Genomic DNA, 20,262 nt, shown 5'->3' on the forward strand with positions numbered 1-20,262 from the left:
TATTGATGTATTTTTTTGATGGAAATAAATGAATTGAATTCTCCTATCCGTTTTCAAGTTTGTTTCTACGTTTTATAAGTCATACTTCGGAGTTCATAACTGCTTCAGGCTTTCTCAGTTTCAAGTATTGTGTTAAAATGTAATGAATTATCTCTGAGAGACCTCAAAATGCTCTCAATTGTCAAGACTTTGTTTATCGTTGAAAGAAATGTAAAACTAATACTGAATTTATCAGGTTTAAGAGCATCTAATTGCAATTATATCTTTCATAAATCTGTAAACTATAGTGAGGTCCACGTATAATGACATTATTTGATCAACTTTGGTTTTGCTATCCTTGTCTATCATTCGACAAGCCGTGATACTATCCTTTTCTAGGTCCACACCAATGCCATTATGTTTTTGACAGTGTAGAAATATAATTAATTAATGCAGAGAATCGGCATCGCTATTCTTCTATCTTTATCCACTGCTATTATAAAGTGGACCTCACTATATAAGGAATCAATGGAATCGGAAGAGTGTATGGTACATATTTAATATATAGCATCTACTGAAACTACAGTGAGATAAATATGCTCTCATCATTTTTCATGGATAACATCATTGCCTCAAATTTAACCAATCCTCACAGTTTGAATTGTATAAAGTACCAGCAGGTAACCCGTGCTCCGCAAGGGTCCAATTGAAAACTTGACCTATTGAATTTTGAAGGATTTGGAATAGGCCTGTAACCATCCTCGGTAATTGAGAATCTATATATCAAAATTATCAGTTGAGTAGTTGAGACGTGATGATGCTCATTATGTTTCCTATCCCGTACGTGGCTAAGCCATTTCTTCCTTATATTATAGATATAATTATAATTAATCATAATTCTATCAAGACTGATTTATTCTGTCATCAATATATAAAAAAATAAAAATATAAAAAACCATGGGCTTAGTGTTTGGGTTACTTAATTATTATGGAATTTAGAACTTACCATAGTGGCGGGACTTATAGAGCCGAACTTCGGATGTAGAGTTCACAGTACACTGTAGTCGCATTATCTGCAAAAGAACCATTTTTATACATTTTATTTAAATGGTGAATGTGTTATAATGTTGAAATAATTTCTACTAAGATGGATTTATTTTGTGCTGTGATTAACTTTAAATTACAGAGTGAGATGTTTGTAAATTAAATAAGATCAATTATTGTTAGAGAGCCTTAGCTCATTCATACAAATTGGTTGTAAATTCACGTTAATTGAGAAGTAACAATCGAAAAGCAATAATGTTAAGTATTTCATGCTATCTATTGGTAATTCTATTAATTACTTCAATAAATTATGGAAACGTAAGTCATTCCCTCTTGACCTTGGCTGTGTGCGAACCAGTCCAGTTTACGTCGAGACGTCCATGTCAAACAACGTGTCAACTCGCCAGTACATGGGCTATTTTCGTGATGCTCTCAACTCAATTTTCCGTAATTTTCTCACCTATGTTCTAGAGTCATTGCTCAAATTAATAAACTTGGCTCTCTGTAATTCTCATTGTGCTATCTCTCACAGCAATACTGTAACAAACATGAAACCTCGGAACAAATAAACAAATGACAACATGTAGACAATGAATCTTATACCTGTTATCTACATAAATAAGTAGAAATGGATACATTTTGGTGGATATCACAACGGAGAATGAGATTGTTGAATGTATAAAGGACCAATCTTTCACTCCTTTTCTGTTCTAGGTGCGAAATATACTATATCCCACTCTACTCTACTAAAACTAGTACTCTCTACCATGAACGTTTTCATTGGGAGAGTTCACAAGATAGTTAGTACTTGCCCAGGGAACTCTACCACTAACTCTACTAATGAAAACCAGCCTTTAATGTCAGACCAGTGTTTACAGTATTTCACTTCCTTTAACGTTGACACTTTGTGACACTGTGACCTTCAACAACTGTAACTCCGGACTCTCTCTTTCATCTCTTTCAACCAAATTTTCAATTTCGGGTCCGAATCACCTCTAAAAACGTCACTTTTATTAGAAAATACCGTTAGAAAACCCATGAGTAGAATGAAAGTCACTGTGTGATTTCTGGACGTAATGACCACTTTCAAATCTCAGCATTGCTTCTGTTATTAGATGTTTGCAGAAGGGCTGAGTTGTTATGACGTTTATGTTTCTATTAAAATGTCTATTTCAAGAGTGAGAGAGTGGAGTTATGGAGCTTGATAGAGATTGAGAGAGCAGGAATAAGAGAGAGAGAGAGTTTGACAGAGTAAGAGTATTAAATAGAGGGATAGAGAGGGAGAATTGGAGTTGTTTCTATTAAAATGTATATTTCAAGAGTGGAGTTATGGAGATGGATAAATATTGAGGGAGTGAGTATAAGAGAGAGAGAGAGAAAGAGTGATAAAGATAGAGAGGAAGAAAGTTTGGTTTCAAAGAGTAAAAATATTAAAAAGAGGGATAGAGAGGGAGAATTAGAGTTGTTTCTATTAAAATGTCATTTCAAGAGTGAGAGAGTGGAGTTATGGAGCTTGATAGAGATTGAGAGAGCAGGAATAAGAGAAACAGAGAGCGGAGGAGAGAGAGAAAGAGAGAGTTTTTTGATGACAGAGTGAGAGTATTAAATAGAGGGAGAGAGGGAGGATTGGAGTTGTTTTTATTGAAATGTCTATTTCAAGAGTGAGAGAGTAGAGTTATGGAGCTTGATAAAGATTGAGAGAGCAGGAATAAGAGAGAGAGAGAGAGAGAGAGAGAAAGAGAGTTTGAGAGAGTGAGAGTATTGAATAGAGGGAGAAAGAGTGAGAGAGAGGGAGAATTGGAGTTGTTTCTATCATAATGTCTATTTCAAGAGTGAGAGAGTGAATTTATGGAGCTTGATAGAGATTGAGAGAGCAGGAATAAGAAAGTCAGAGAGCTTTTTGATGACAGAGTAAGAATATTAAATAGAGGGAGAGAGGGTGGATTGGAGTTGTTTTTATTGAAATGTCTATTTCAAGAGTGAGAGAGTGGAGTTATGGAGCTTGATAAAGATTGAGAGAGCAGGAATAAGAGAGAGAGAAAGATAAAGAGAGTTTGAGAGAGTAAGAGTATAAAATAGAGGGAGTGAGAGAGAGTGAGAATTGGAGTTGTTTCTATTAAAATGCCTAATTCAAGAGTGAGAGAGTGGAGCTATGGAGCTTGATAGAGATTGAGAGAGCAGGAATAAGAGAGAGAGAGAGAGAGAGAGAGAGAGAGGAGAGAGAGAGAGAGAGAGTGAGAGAGAGGAGGTAGAGAGAGATTTTTTTGATGACATAGTAAGAGTATTAGAATAGAATAGAATAGCTGCCTTTATTTTTACCTAGGAGGGCGGAGTTAGGGCGCAGCCGGCCCTCTCTTACACTCAACCCTCAAATAGAGTATTAAGTAGAGGGATAGAGGGAGAGTTGGAGTTGTTTCTATTAGAATGTCTATTTCTAGAGTGAGAGAGTGGAGCTATGGAGATCGATAAATATTGAGAGAGTAAGTATAAGAGAGAGAGATTGATTGATTGATTGATTGAGTACTTTATTTATGTAGATTACATATATACTGGCTTATAACACTTATAACAATAGCTTACATACAGCAAAATTATATGGTCGATTCATTTTTGTTAGTTCACAGGAACATTTTTTCTCAATGATAGTTTGCTAAAAAAATTGAAAATATAAATTAAAACTCAGGGAAAATTTTAATTTTCCATGAATATTACACGATTTCATCAATGGAGAGAAGAGATGAATTTCATATACCATGTGTCAAAACAAGGAACAAATTTCCAATTTAAGAAATTATCTCTCTGAACATCCAAAATTAACATAATAAAAAAGGAACTATTCAAATAATTCACAATTTTTAATTAACTTTAAAATTTTTGTTGTTCAAGAAATAACATCTTACAATTTAACACCTGCTGTTATATTTGAATATACTATCATGAACTGTGAAAATCCAAACACAGCTGTGTTTGAGAAGAAAATACCTAACTAGTATTTATTTGAACAGTACACCTCGCGCTCAGTAAGTTACATTGACCTGTTGTTATGTTTTCTCAAAATTAATAAATAATTTATCAATTTAAAATGTCTAGAAAAAATCCTAAATAGATATAGAGCTTTCTGTCCTATCGTACCGTGACGTGTCGTCCCGGAATGTGAGTGTGAGCGCTGTTATCAGGTGTGGCTGAAACTGTCTACAACGTTGACGGAAAGATACATTTTTAAGATGTTCGATGTTTTTGAACGGGTAGTATTAAAAATAGTCAACTGTCTACTAACGTTGATGGAAAGATACAATGTCAAGATGTTCGATGTTTTTGTACGGTAGTATTATAGTCCACTAGACAGCTGATTTATGATGAATAATTCTATAGTCTGATTTTTACGGTAATATTGGCGTATGAAGGAGGCTCCTTTTTCCTTTATATTATCCTTGAAATGCAAAATTTCAAAAACCTTGTATATACGTCGACGCGCAATTAAAAGAGGAACATACCTGTCAAATTTCATGAACATCTATTACCGCGTTTCGTCGTATTTCCGCAACAGATAAACATACAAACATTAAACATTAAGAGAAATGCCAAACCGTCGACTTGATCTTAGACCTCACTTCGCTCGGTCAATTATAGAAGATGAACCGTGAAATTATATCTGTTTGAAATGTCCAAATTCACCTTGAAATGCAAAATTTTCATAAACCTTGTATATACTCGACCGCGCATTAGAAAAGGAAAATATCTGTCAAATTTCATCTAAATCTATTACCGCGTTTCGCCGTAAATGCGCAACATAAAAACATTCAAACATTATGAGAAATGCCAACCGTCCACTTGAATCTCAGACCTCACTTCGCTCGTCAATTAGAACTGTACGAATTGAAACCTGACAGTATAAAGCCTCATTCGTTTTCGGTAAAGAACCGAACCGAACCGAAAACGAACTGAACCGAATGAAACCGAATGTGTGTGAAGCTAGCCTTACCGAATCGAATATGACGACGAAACCCTAGAAAAAAGAATAATGGAAGAACCAATATTGAACAACAGATTCCAGATTGGAGATGAAAATCATTGTTGAAAAAGGATCAAATGACTGGTGGAAGAGGATCGAAACAGACTGAGAGATAATCGAAACGCTGAACCAATTGTGAAACATTGTAGGGCTAATTGAGTCATAACCTAAGGGCTCACAGATTTTAGTGAAAGGTTGCAGTATCAGTCCTATTAAACCTTTTGTCAGTAGCTTGGCAAATTCGATTGGCCTATACACACAGAAACCTTTATTGTTTGATTGGCCTGTACACAGAAACGCGTTTATTGTTCGAATAGCCTGAAGCCTATATACACAGAGACCTTCAAATTGTTCGGATTTTATTGTGAATTTGGAGAATTCGGATTCATCCAGTTCAGATTTTCAGATCCATTCAACTTGTTCAGATTTTATTGTGAAATTGGAGAATTTGAGCATCGCCTAGATAGGCTGTAGGTATCAGGTTTTGTTTATCGAATTGGATTTGGCGTTCAAGTTGTTTCAACTTTATGGATGATTTAGTGAGACCAGTGTTGTCTTCTTCTTCTTCTTCTTCTCTTCTTCTTCTTCTTCTTCTTCTTCTTCTTCTTCTTCTCCTTCTTCTTATCCGTTCTTCTTCTTCTTCTTCTTCTTCTTCTTCTTCTTCTTCTCTTTTTCCAATTACATTGTTAAAAATTGTGATAACTTTCGTTATCTTTTCTCGGAGGTCGAACAAATTAGTTCCGTATCAAATTATCCCATACACTACCAGCCAATCAGGGAAGAGTTGGGACGAATCATTGGAACCGCCTCAGAAATGTTCACGCAATACGATTGGCTGTTGCTTTCAGGCCATTCCAAACTGGCCACACCCCCAGCCAATCACAAGCAAGCAGTACAACAATGGATTCACGTCCTAGTTTTCAACTTTGCTGGCAGATAGCGGCAGCTACCGGCTCATATTCTTTGTTATTGGAAATTATTTGAGTTTTGTGTTGAAAAATGTTATCAAATAACATTATAACATTGTTAATATTGTTAATATTATTATTCACATTTAATAAAAATGTAATTTGTTAGTGTCATACTAATATTAGAGTCATTTCCAAACTTGCTTGATACCTTCTTTGAAGATTGATTGTAATATCAAATAAAAATTTATAGGCTACATAGATAACCGATCGGATACAAACCAATGGTATCAAAGAAATCGATAGAAGCACAGAAAGAGAGAGAGAGAAAACAAAGAAATCGATAGACGATCAAAGAGCGAGAAATTAATTGATTGCGTACTTTATTTATGAAGATCACAATATATACTGGCTTATACACTTATATACAATAGCTTACAATACAGCGAAATTATAGATGAATATAGACTAAGAAAATAATTCTTGAACTGAATTATGATATGGGAAAAGCAATTTGGAATAACTATCGATAACATTGTTATGCATCTAAAAAAATTGGCGGAGCTTTGGACATATCAATGTCCATTCTTCGGAAAGAATATTCAAAATATCCTTCCCAATAACTCTACCGAAAGAGAGAGTGAGTGTGATGATGTAAGAAAAAAGAAGAGAGAGAGAGAAAACGAGAGTAAGATAAATATTATAGAAAGTGAAGTAAATAAATTTTTGAGCAAGAGTAAAGAGGAAAAGAGATTAGATTATATTCATTTATAGAGTATAAGAGGGAGATAATGGAATAGTGTGTATGTGTGTGAGAGAGAGAGAAATGAAGGAAGAGAAATAGTGAGAGAAGAGAGAAAAAAGAGGTGTTGCAAATAAATCGTAACACCTATCCGATCAAACGGATTGAAAAGTCCATACCAATCACTGACCCTACCACCAGATTATTTATTTATTTATCCCCTCTCTGCCGATTGAATATCACACCGTGTCCCCTTCCCCTGACAATCCACCCCTATGTACCCACTTTTTTGCTTATTTCAAAACTGGGAAGCTTCACTTATCCCAAAATCACTCCACTCTTCCAAATGACCATTATATTTTCACATTTTTCTTTCTCACTCTCTCCGATTCTTCCCCACTCACTCTTACTCAGTCACACCATCTCTCACTCACTCTCTCTCTCTCAGATTTTCTATCCCTCACTCTTTTCTCTCTCTCTCACACTTTCTTTCTCCTCTCTCTCTCTCTCTGTTATGTTGAACAAATGAATAAAGAAATAAACTTCTTCTTCTTCTTCTTCTTCTTCTTCTTCTCCGTTCTTCTTCTTCTTCTCTCCTTCTTCTTCTTCTTCTTTCTTCTTCTTACTTTTATTTTTCTTCCACATTGTTTAAAACTATAATGTCATCGTTCGGAGGTAGAGAAGGAAAGCGTTATGAGCTTCTTCTTCTTCTTGTCTTCTTCTTCTTCTAATTCTCTTCTCCCTCTTCTTCTTCCTTTCTTCTTCTCCCCACATTGTTTAAAAACTATATGGCTACTTTAAGGAGGTAGAGAAGGAAAGTGCCATCAGTTTGTCAATTGATAGACAAGGATAGCAACACCCATGCTAATTTCAGCGTGAATCCCACTATCGGCAAGCACTCTATCCACTAGACCACGGATCACTCCATCAAGGGATTAAAATCCTGTGAGTGAGAAATCAGGGTGGGGAAGCAAGGGATGAGAATCCAGAGAGGGAAATCTGGGGAGGGGAATCTAGGAAGGGAAATTCATGTAGAGAAATCGGTAAATTCAGGAGGAGAAATCAAGGGAGAAAATCCGGTGAAGGAAAATCAGGGGAGGGAGAGCAAGGGATGAGAATCCAGGGAGGGAGATCTGGAAGGGAAATTCAGTAGGAAACACAGAACATAGATGTGCGGTTGGAGAGAAGGGCTGAAATTCAAAGGGAATAGTCGGCCATCATCAAGGGAAAATCACTGTTTATTATGAACCACGCCCACTGTCTAAACCGTATGGGCGAAGTCCCGTTTGAAGTGAGTTGCCCTCAAGCACAGAGACTTAGCTAAGTTGCGCTCAATTGGCCGGGCTTAGCTCCAAGTCCACCTTGATTACTGTGCACGGATTCACATTTATAGTGCAGAATGACGACTGTTGTGGGATATAGGGGGTGGATATTTGGTCGGGTGATATAAGGGATGGATATTCAGTGAACTTCATTATTAGTTCAGCATGGGAGGAGATTGGTATAGTGAGATGCGCGTTATAATGGCAGTGAAGAAAGATAACAGGACAACGTTGCCGATCCTCTGTCTTGTCAATGCCTTCAGTGGACGGTAGCTAACAGGTTTATTGAAGCTTAATATTACCAGGCAGAATTGAACACTATAAAATATCTGGCACAAAACAATGGCTACTCATCCAATGTTATAGACAAAATATTTCATAAAACAACAAATATGTCACACTAACATATTTCAATCGAAAATCACAATCCATAGCAAACATATTCAAAAAATCAGGCTACAAAACAGCATTTAGAACCAACAACAACTTGAATACCCAACTAAAAACACGAAAAAAGACAGCTCACAATTTGAAAAGACAGGAATTCATAAACTAGAATGTAATACATGCCCAAAATTCTATATTGGACAGACCGGCCGAAGCTTCAAAATAAGATACAATGAGCACATAAAGCAATACCTAAATTCAAATTCAGAATTTACATATGCAGAACATTTAATAGCTACAGCACACAATCACAATAACATACAAACAGTTATCGAAATCCTACACATTCTTTAAAAAAGCCAGAGACTCAACACACTAGAACAATACGAAATTTTCAAACACCTCCACTATGACAAATCCAACTTATTGAATGATCAACTTAACTTCAAATCGAATGTAATATTTTCCCACATTTTGGCCACACAGTCCAACCCATAAGAGCAAGCGCCCCTGGTGTCAGGCTGATGAAGCTTCTCTTCAGGAGTGAAATGCATTCCTCAATACTCCAAGAAAAGTAAGTGATTTTTCAAATATTCACAAGTAACACAGTGTCAGAACTACAACAGAGTAATCAATATCAACTGTTCAATGTCGTTTGATATAATCGATTATATTTTATCGAGCAAGAAATTATTTTTTTTCACTAATTTTATAAAACATTATCATGATTGATATTGAATATTTTGTTAATTCTAAATTGTTAAAAGACGAACTGGTAAAAGAGCAAAGCAAGAAAGAGATAGCGCTATCTGCTTTGTTGAATGATAGAGATGGATTGCTAATCAAACACTGCCATTATAACGTGGACCTCATTATAGAGGTTGGACTTCAAATCTCTGTTACCCTACTGTTACTGGCGTTATAGTGAGTCTCATGCTGAGGTCCACAAAGAAAGAAGAAGAAGAAGAAGGAGAGAGAAGAAGAAGAAGAAGAAGAAGAGAAGAAGAAGAAGAAGAAGGAAGACAGAAGAAGAGAAGAAGAAGAAGAGAGAAGAAGAAGAAGAAGAGAAGAAGAAGAAGAAGAAGAAGAAGAAGAAGAAGAAGAAGAAGAAGAAAAAGAGAAGAAGAAGAAGAAAGAAGAAGAAGAAGAAGAAGAAGAAGAAGAAGAAGAAGAAGAAGAAGAAGAAGAAGAAGTGGAAAATAGAGATGATCAAGAAGGAGAAAACCTTTCAGAGCAAGAAGATAAAGACTGCAGAAAATGAGGAGCCACGAGAAAAAGTTTGCAATAAGAAGAAAGAGGAGCAAAATGATTGATGATGATGAACATCCAGTGGAGTAGGAGGAGGAGGAGAAGGAGAGGAGGAATAAGAAGAGTAAAAAGAGGAGAAGAAAAAGAAAAACCTTGTGGAACGGAAGATGATGACTGCGGAAGATGAGAACTGCAGAACGAGATAACTTGAAGAAAAAGTGGAAGAAGAAGAAGGAGAAGGTAAAATAGAAGGAGGAGGGGAGGAAGAAGAAGTTGAAGGAGAAGAAGGCATACCTTGCAAAGCAATGGTGACCGCTGAGAAAGAGGAGAGAGGAAGAAGGAGATGACAGGAAAGAAAGGAAAAGAGCAATGAAGAGACGCAAATCGGAGGAAAGCAGAAGGAATAAGAGGGACAGCCAATCAAATTCGCTCATTACATTAACCAGCGGCCATTTCATGCCAGCTCTTCAACAACAAAATGGTTGAAGAAAATTGAAGCTATAATGAGTGGTGTGATTATTTTCAAGCAAGTATCTCGTATAAGTATAGTGAGATCTACTTCAACCCAACAGTATTTATTAAAAATGAAAAGTTGAAGCTATTGATAAGGATTTCTGACAGAAAAACATTATGAAGTACTGTTTACTGCATGTTATTCAATTTTTTAAAGGAAAATTGTTCAAATTTACTGTCGAAATATTTGCGTCTTATTTCCTATTCATGCATTGAAGAGTTGTATTTCCCTCAAATCATCTCTTTGAAATACATAAATGCTGAATTTCTCTACATAAAACAATTGTTCTCCGAATACATATCCATATTTAATACATTCTATCCATCATTAAAGACTCTCATTTATTTCTATTCTCTATTTGATTCTCATATTTCACGTTTCTGATCCCAATCATATTTGATGAATCCGTCATGTCAATTCCTCTCTTCCACTTCGACAATATTCTGACCTTTCTGTTCCTATTTTCTCTTTCTCCTGTCCTTTATCACCGTTTTTACATCCAACCTTCCACACTTCCTTCCCTTCACCCTCATATCCTCTATTCGAATGTCATTCACTTTCCAATACACATCCTTTTCTACCCAAAAAAAACTCGAGTTAAACAAAAAAAATCGGACAAACCTTTTCCTTGTTACTCCAATTAACAGCCAATCACACTTTCTCTCTTGTCACATGCCACTTGTCACAGACGAAAAAAATCCTATACACGAGTCGTTCACCCTTGAAATTCCTACCAATTTTCAACTCTTCTCTATTATCAACTCTTTTCAATTAGTTTCAAATCAATAAAATGTCCTCAAAAACTCATTCACCGTTGACATGCTTTAGGTGGGCCGTCCACTAGAACCGTTTTCGTCCGAACTAGCATAGGCCGAAAACTACCGAACTCGTCCGAACGATCCCCCAACAAAGAAAGCTATAGATGCTCGTCCATTGCAACAGGTTCATACAGCCTTGCACGGCCGTCTCCGGCCGATCAATTTTTCGATCCGAATTTAATGGGATTTTCCGGCTCTATCCAGCCGAACTGGCTAGTCGAGCTGAGACAACCTTAGACCAGTTATAGAATAGACACGGCTCATTGTATATTCATACTGAAAGTCGATGAAGCCAACATCCACTGCCAAATCCACCCATCTTGACGTCACAACAGTGACGTCACGCATCGTATAGAAATTGTACAAAACTTTTTTGAGTTAGTGGTGTTTAACTTACATTGTTGTTAAACATAGCTTGTTTTCTGTAGCAGATTGTTATTTATTTATGTAATTATTATTTATGAAAATGGTAATCTCCTGCATGCTGCACATAAATGCACTGAAATTTTTAGGAAAAAAAGTGGAATATCTTTTCATGTGTAAGTTGAAATTTATACACATAAATATTGTAAGTTGTAACTGTAATATTATCCTTGGTTATGATGTAAGTGAACTCATTGCAGCATGACAATAAATTAGTTTTGTAGGCTACCGTACCTTATTATTTTCAGAACACATTATAACTTCACCGATATCGTTTTTGCCCGTAGCTAGAAATAACCTAAAACACCATGAATCTGAAATAGACACAATCTGAAAGTTTTCCATACGATGCGTGACGTCAAGATGGGTGGATTTGGCAGTAGATGTTGGCTTCAGAGGCTAGACTTCCCAGCGTGTCTATTCTATAACTGGTCTAAGGAGACAACAAAGTGTTCCTAACCTAAAATTGTTTCACAAGCTTGTTTGTTTTTTTTTATTGAAGTTGTTCTGTTTTATATTGTTGTAACTATGGACAATGAAAAGTTGATAAGTTTGGTTCAAGGGCATGTTCCATTGTGGGATATGCGAGACAAAAGATATCATCGTCGTGATGTTCAAAGGAATCTGTGGACAAAGATTGCTGAACAAATAGGATCTGAAGATAATATTATCATTATGAATAACTAATTTAGTGGATATTTGTTTATTCAATTTTCAGAATCTCAATATAATCATTGTTTATGAAACATTTTGGTGGCTATGATAGTAGTTAATTCAGTAATTGGCAACCAGTCTACTACTGAACTAGACTGATGTAATCGGTTCCAATGGACGAGCATGTTCGGCCGAATTAACGGCCGGCAGATTCGTCCGATCCAACGGCCGAACGGATCGGTTGAGTATGGTTTCAATGGAAGGTTACCCTTGACCGGAATCGAACAGGAAAGCTCTTCACGTGATTCATTGTACCTCCACATCCTTTAAGTCAGATTAAGTAGAAATGTGGGTATCCACTTGTTATATTTCTCTTTGTCCTTGTTATATTCCTTGACTGTTGAGAAACGAACTGGCAACGTTGCGGAGCTAGAAAGAGATAACGCCATCTGCTTTGTTGATTGATAGACAAGGATAGCAACTCGAATGTTAATGGAATGCTGTTGTTGATCGACCTCACTAGAATAAAAAATCTCCACCCAAGTAAGAGTCAAGTCATTAGTCAGAGCTTTACATTACCCTCAATTCTAATCACACAAAAGCCAACCATTCCCATTAAGAACATGAGAATTCATCCACGCACATAATTATATCAGCTTGAATAAAAAAGACTAAGAAATTGTCAAAAACCAAAGATTTATTGATACTTAGAAAGACCGGTTCCGGTTATTACACCATTGTCAATCTCTGATAAACAAAAAAAATATATATATCAGCTTAGCATGTAACATGAACCTACTTGGTTTGAAAAAATCTCTTCAACCTGTCAATTTTTGAATACATTCATTCTGGGAGTTTAAATTCATTTTTTTGAAACTGTTCGAATTCCTTAACTAGTTTTCGTATCATTTTTACTTTCCTTGCCCTATTACCATAGGTAAGGGAAGTATTGCTTTCCGAAAAAAATTAAGGTACCCCAATTTCTGAATTTCTATACGTTTCAAGGTCCCCTGAGTCCAAAAAAGTGGTTTTGGGTATTGGTCTGTATGTGTGTGTGTGTGTGTGTGTGTGTGTGTGTGTGTGTGTGTTGTGTGTGTGTGTGTGTGTATGTGTGTGTATGAGTGTATGTGAGTCTGTGTACACGATATCTCATCTCCCGATTAACGGAATGACTTGAAATTTGGAACTTAAGTTCCTTACGATATAAGCATCCGCCACGAACAATTTCGATCTGATGCAATTCAAAATGGCGGAAATTTTGTCAAAAACAGGGTTTTTTGCAATTTCCTCGAAAACGGCTTCAACGATTTTGATCAAATTCATACCTAAAATAATCATCGATAAGCTCTATCAACTGCCACAAGTCCCATATCTGTAAAAATTTCAGGAGCTTCGCCCCATCAATGCAGATAGATTCCCAATTATCAGGCTTCAGATACAATTGAAACGAAAAAAATCAAGTGGAGTATATTGAGCATGAAAATCTCTACAATTAATGCTCTGTAGCATTTTCACCTAAAATTGAAAATAAGCTTTAAATTCGAGAAAATGTGATTATTCAATTGCAAATTATTGTTGATTCTATTAAATCATTCACTATGAAGAGATAGCAGACCTCATGTGTGTCTCCAGCGTTATTGCCCTGTCACCAGCTGGCTCAAATCTTTGAATAGTAGACTTGAGATGCGCGGGAACACTAGCGTCAGGTGATCAATTTTCATAACGGCAAGGAAAGTTGTGTGAGTGCGCCACACACCAGATTTTTTATATTATGAATGTATGGAAAATGAATTGTATTTGATTTTCTCAACCAATTACGAAGGCTGAGCCAATGGTTCATACCTTCACAAACATTATTCTTATCACTATTAAAGTCAAAATGAAGAATAATAATTTTTTAATAAATTTCTCTGATTGCCAATGAATTGCAACCAGATGAGTTCATTGACAAAACATATACATAATATTGTTATGTTATACATACAAAAGTTGCTAAATATACTCTAGTAAACTTAGTTCTAATAAATATACCCCACTATAATAATAATGTGATGGGGTGATCATGATATTCATTTCTAAAACATGCGTAAAAAAATGAATGAATAAAAAAAAGAATGGCTTATCAAGCCGTGTGCACACTGATCAAATATTCGACATACATGTTCGGCAAACATGTTTATTGAGGGGCTCAGGGACAAACATTTTTAAAAGTTTGGACAATCATTGTTTGTCAAACAAAAAATTACTGTTTTTCCAAACATTTTCAGTGTTTACAGCTGTAAAACATAAAACCTGTTCCCCCCACTTACAAATATTTTGTTTGGTGACACGTCCACACTGGCTACGGGCAAACATTGTTTGTCAAACATAATAGAATTTTCCCAAACTTTTTTAACAAACATGTTTGTCCATTGTGGACACGGCTTTAGTCTCTGATTAAGCGCTATATTAACAATGAAAAGAAACTTGATTGATTGAATCTAACCAATCATTGATGCTTGAAATTTCTCACATTTGAGCAAACAAAAAACCTCTTCACACGACTTTGAGTCAAACAAAAAATCAATCTACACAAATCTAATTGCTCTTAACACCGGTAGGCTACACTTTGGACATTTGAAGTGGTTCGATACGTTTTAAAAGTGTTGAAAAAATGCACTTTCACCCAGGCAACAAGTTGTTAATTTCTCCTCTAGAGGAAAAACAGCTTCGCGTCGCTCCCTAGTCAATTAATGTGCCAGCGCAGCGATTTTTTCTCCTGCTTCAGTAGAATTAATTAAAAATAAACAGACGGGTTGAAGTTGTTATGGCTGGGGGGAGTGGTGAAGATAGGGATGGAGGTAGGGTTAGAGTCAGGGATGAGGGTGATGAGGTAGTAGTAGAGGTAGGGGTTGAGTTAGGGGTGGGGTTGATGAGGTAGTGGTAGAGGTAGAGGTAGAGGTATGGGTGGGGGCGATGAGGTAGGGGAAGAGGTAGCGACTGAGTTAGGGTTGGTGGTGATGAGGTAGGGATAGAGGTAGGGGTAGAGTTCGGGGTGGGGTGAAAAGGTAGTGGTGGGGGTAGGGGTAGGGGTAGTTGTAGGGTAAAGAGTAGAGGTAAAAGTAGAGGAAGGGGTGGAGATAGATGTTGGTGTAGTGGTGGGGGGATAGCGTTTAATGATAGGGTAGGGGTGGGGTTAAAGAGTTGAATACGAGATTCAATTAACTTTCCAGCTACGAGGTTGATGCTCTAAGAATGACAGTTGCTAGAGATGTAACTGTGTTTTCTTAAATGGTAGAGGTGTGATCAATCAGTCTGTATTTTCACGACTTTCAGAAATCGCTTAATGAATTTTAGAGGTGGAATTAGATAGTTGTAGAAGTTGCACTTTTTGTGTAGTTGAGAAGTTGATATTGTGGTAATTATTCATATTGAATGAAGAAGACTAAGAAATTGTCAAAAAACCACTGATTTATTGATAATTAGAAAGACCGGTTTCGGTTATTACACCATTGGACCTTGAAACCTATAGAAAACTTGAAATTAGGGTACCTTAATTTTTTCTGGAAAGCAATACTTTCCTTACCTATGGTAATAGGGCAAGGAAAGTAATAATAATATTAAAAATAACTTGTGGATGATAGAATATTTTGCAAGTTCATAGTAATCTCTCTCAAATATTATATAAAGAACCATCTGGCGTCTGCTTTACAAGCAAAGAGCTCCATTGAATCTCTCCTCATTCAGAAGGCCAGTATTATTCTATGAATTATACTGTAATTGGAAGTAATTTATGTTTAAAATCCACAGACTTCCCGAAATGAAAGCAAGAGTGTCCTGGAAAGTGAATAATATCCCAGACTTCCCCCAAATCTCTTAGAAAGGGAAAATCTCTCAAATCTCACCCCAAACATAGAAAGGGCAAGTATATTCAGTTCTAAATCTTGCAGCTTGCCTAATGTTCGCTAGAAGATAGCCTTCTACTATATCTATGTATGTACCTAAATAATACTAGTAGCCCTCTACAAGAAAGTAAAGTATAGATATAATCTTGCTATACCATTTACTTAACTTAGCACTATATTATAAACTATAATATAACTCTTAACAAAAAAAAATATAGATATACTCTCGTACCATACTATTCACTTAACTTAGCACTATACATAATCCAGCACTATACTTTACACTATATTTATTTATTTATTTATTTATTTATTTATTTATTTGTCACATTGTGTACAAGTACTTAACATGAGGAAAGGCACAACAGGCTCATGCCCAAAACTGTCCCATTTCCAATTTATACTGTCCAAATCAAAATGTTGGTTATGTCACTTTCACTTTTCAAAATTCAATTTACGCTCTTCAATACTCAGATAAACAAGCAAATTTTGAATCAAATAGATACTATTAGAGTCCAAAATACCAAAAAATCTAGAACAGTAACTTATTAATTATTTAAAAAGTCTAAATTTTGAATGAAACTAGAAATTTTTGAACTAAAACTTCACACTACACACAAAACAACAGCTGATGTTATTCACCCAGTCTGTGGATGATCAACTGATGCCCTTTAACTTTATAGCCCTTTAAAGGGCTATACTATAGCCTTTAACAAGGAACTAAACTATAGATATACTAAAACTTATTCATATTATAAATATATACCGAAGAATACATAGAATTACATCCCACACAGTTGTGCCATGTCCATGTCTGAGTCTCATATTGTCTGAGACTTATATATTCATACAACTTCTCATATACAATATATACTCAATATTAAACTATATACTCATATATACAATATATATACTCATATACAAATATATAATATTGTGCACAGTTTTGGGTTCTATTATAGTGCTGCACTCTGGTGGTGAGAAGTCGCATTAATAACACACTGAATACAAGTGTCACCGCTTGTGAAATTCATTTTGAAGTGTCAGGATTCCTCATGTGTAACAATATATACTTCCCATTCAATTAACACTGCCAGTTTGTAAGGGATCTATTCATGACTGTCTAGAAAGGAATAACGTCTGCTGAATGTATATAAATATAGGATAATATATGATGATGAAAACAGAGATATATCATGGATGTAGATAGTCAATGTAAACTTGTGAAATACCATGTTGTGTCTGGTCTACTGTATATTCCTTATACTTGAAACCACTTCACTTATAGGGGTTACTTTATTCAAAATCTGGTGTGGCGCACTCACACAACTTTCCTTGCCGTTATGAAAATTGATCACCTGACGCTAGTATTCCCGCGCATCTCAAGTCTTCTATTCAAAGATTTGAGCCAGCTGGTGACAGGGCAATAACGCTGGAGACACACATGAGGTCTGCTATCTCTTCATAGTGAATGATTTAATAGAATCAACAATAATTTGCAATTGAATAATCACATTTTCTCGAATTTAAAGCTTATTTTCAATCTTAGGTGAAAATGTTACTGAACATTAATTGTAGAGATTTTCATGCTCAATCTACTCCACTTGATTTTTTTTTGTTTCAATTGTATCTGAAGCCTGATAATTGGGAATCTATCTGCATTGATGGGCGGAGCTCCTGAAATTTTTACAGATATGGGACTGTGGCAATTGATAGAGCTTATCGATGACTATTTTAGGTATGAATTTGATCAAAATCGTTGGAGCCGTTTCTGAGAAAATCACGAAAAACCCTGTTTTTGACAACATTTTCGCCATTCTAGCCGCCATCTTGAATTGCATTTGATCGAAATTGTTCGTGTCGGATCCTTATAGTGATAGGACCTCAAGTTCCAAATTTCAAGTCATTCCGTTAATTGGGTGATGAGATATCGTGTACACAGACGCACATACACTCATACACACACACACACACACACACACACACACACACACACACACACACCACACACACACACACACACCACACACACACACACACAACACACACACACACACACACACAACCACACACACACACACACAACACACAACACACACACACACACACACACCACACCACACACACACACACACACACAACACACACACACACACACAACACACACACACACACACCACACACACACACACACACACACCACAACACACAACACACACACACACACACACACACACACACCACCACCACACACACACACATACATACATACATACAGACCAATACCCAAAAACCAGTTTTTTTGACTCAGGGGACCTTGAAACGTATAGAAATTTAGAAATTGGGGTACCTTAATTTTTTTCGGAAAGCAATACTTTCCTTACCTATGGCAATAGGGCAAGGAAAGTAAAATATCGGGTCACCGAGCTTCCCCCGTTATTTTTATTTATTGATAAACAGAACACAATTCTCTAAAATGATCGTGTTTATATTTCACAGCTGGCTCCACGTCATCTTATAAATTTCGGGGATGCGATATTTTGATTTTTCACATACTCACTTTTTTACTATCCACAGCTGTTTCAGCCAAGGATGAATTATCCTTTTAATGTCGTTCAGTGAGTTTTCTCAAGGATGAGACCTAGTGCAATCGAATCTTTACATCATAAACCTACTATGTTCCAAATTTCGTGAAAACCGTTACAGCCGTTTTCGAGATCCGTTAAACATAAATAGCCTGATATAAAAATAGCCAGATATATAAATACAGAAATTGCTCGCTAAATATAATAGGATTAATAGAAAACAATATAAAATCATGTTTTTATATTGTTTTTATTAATCCTTATATTTTCCATGTTTCATCATTCTTTATTCAGAGAGATAGCCTACACATGAAAATGTGGATATAAACATAGACGACTAGTGGAATTTTCTGTATATATTATGCGGTAAAAATGCGGGATTTCTTGACCCCAGTTGCTTTATGGAAATCAAGGGTCAGGCTAGGCTTCATGAAATGGTGATTTCTATTGTAACTTATATCCAAAGTGGGATTATTTTTGTGTGTAAACCTAAAATGGTGTAGAATTAAGTATAATTCTCAGTGTACGAACACAGAAAGGATGTTGGTGTTAAATAAAGTGAAAATCCTAGTGTACATAACACACAATCGTCATTCGTATTGTCTTTGATGCACAAATAATACCAGAAAATAGAAACGGGTTCTATTTGAATATAGTAGTGCTGTATTTGTAATGTAATGTGGTCTACTACATTGCAATGTATTTGTAATGTAATGTGGTCTACTACATTGCAATGTATTTGTAATGTAATGTGATCTTCTACATTGCAATGTATTTGTACATACGTAATAGAAAGGTTTTGGGATATAGTATCACTGAATACGCTTTTGTCCACTGCACCGGTGAGTGTGAACCATTAATTTTGTGCTTGTTAAATATAATAATTACTTGGAATGTATACGGTTTAGATACAAGAGTTTGTCTTTCAGCTTTATTTAGCGCCAGGATTAGTTTGGATCAGACATGCATTGTTCGATTATATGGAACAATATGATTCAGGAGTGATTTAATACTGCGCAATCCTTAAGTATGCTTCAAGGAGATACTAGTAGTTCTGCGAACAGTAGACCTCGCTCATGAATACAACTTTCAATCTAATGAGAAGGCCAATACAATAAGTACAGTATATTGTGAAGATTCAGCCATGTCATATTTTATTTTCTCCATTGAAAGTGCTAGAGACACTGTTTGAAGAGACACTGGACTTATCAAGGAGGTACCTTTATATCAAATACATACAAATTTTACCTTTCAAATGAAAAACACTAAGAAATTGTCAAAAAAACCCAGATTCATTGATACTTAGAAAGACCAGTTTCGGTTTTCATCAGAGTTTATCAGACATTGGCAATGGTGTGATCACCGAAACCGGTCTTTCTAAGTAACAATAAATACGTGGTTTTTTGACAATTTCTTAGTCTTTTTCATTTAATATGAATAATTACCAGAATATCAACTTCTCAACTACACAAAAAGAAAAACAAAAATAACCTTTATACCTTTACATACAATTTTTTTTCTACAACTGCAGTATTGGACTCCAATACAATAAAGATTTTTTTTTAAATAATTTATCCAATTAATTTGATAAATCAATTTAATAATAATAGGATGATTCAATTTGATTATTCTATCCAATCATAATTATTCATTTTATAATGATATATTATTGGAATAAGATGAAACAATTAATTAGTATTATCTGCAAAGAAAATTTGGTAGGAACGAGATTTGAACCTGGG

General features: G+C 35.7%; 1 protein-coding gene across 1 annotated transcript; it reads left to right on the top strand.

The window, feature by feature from the left end:
* Window positions 1-3,158: 3,158 nt before the first annotated feature.
* On the top strand, window positions 3,159-9,639 carry LOC120356086 (luc7-like protein 3; the record flags this gene model as incomplete). The annotated part of the gene is given in 3 exon segments (XM_039444901.1): window positions 3,159-3,271; window positions 5,884-5,920; window positions 9,565-9,639. Coding segments are annotated over 3 exon segments (225 nt in total), but the record flags the coding sequence as incomplete, so codon positions are not given.
* Between the last annotated feature and the right edge of the window lie 10,623 nt (window positions 9,640-20,262).

This window comes from Nilaparvata lugens, unplaced genomic scaffold (genome assembly GCF_014356525.2).
Source record: "Nilaparvata lugens isolate BPH unplaced genomic scaffold, ASM1435652v1 scaffold5745, whole genome shotgun sequence".
In the NCBI taxonomy this organism is placed as follows: domain Eukaryota; kingdom Metazoa; phylum Arthropoda; class Insecta; order Hemiptera; family Delphacidae; genus Nilaparvata; species Nilaparvata lugens.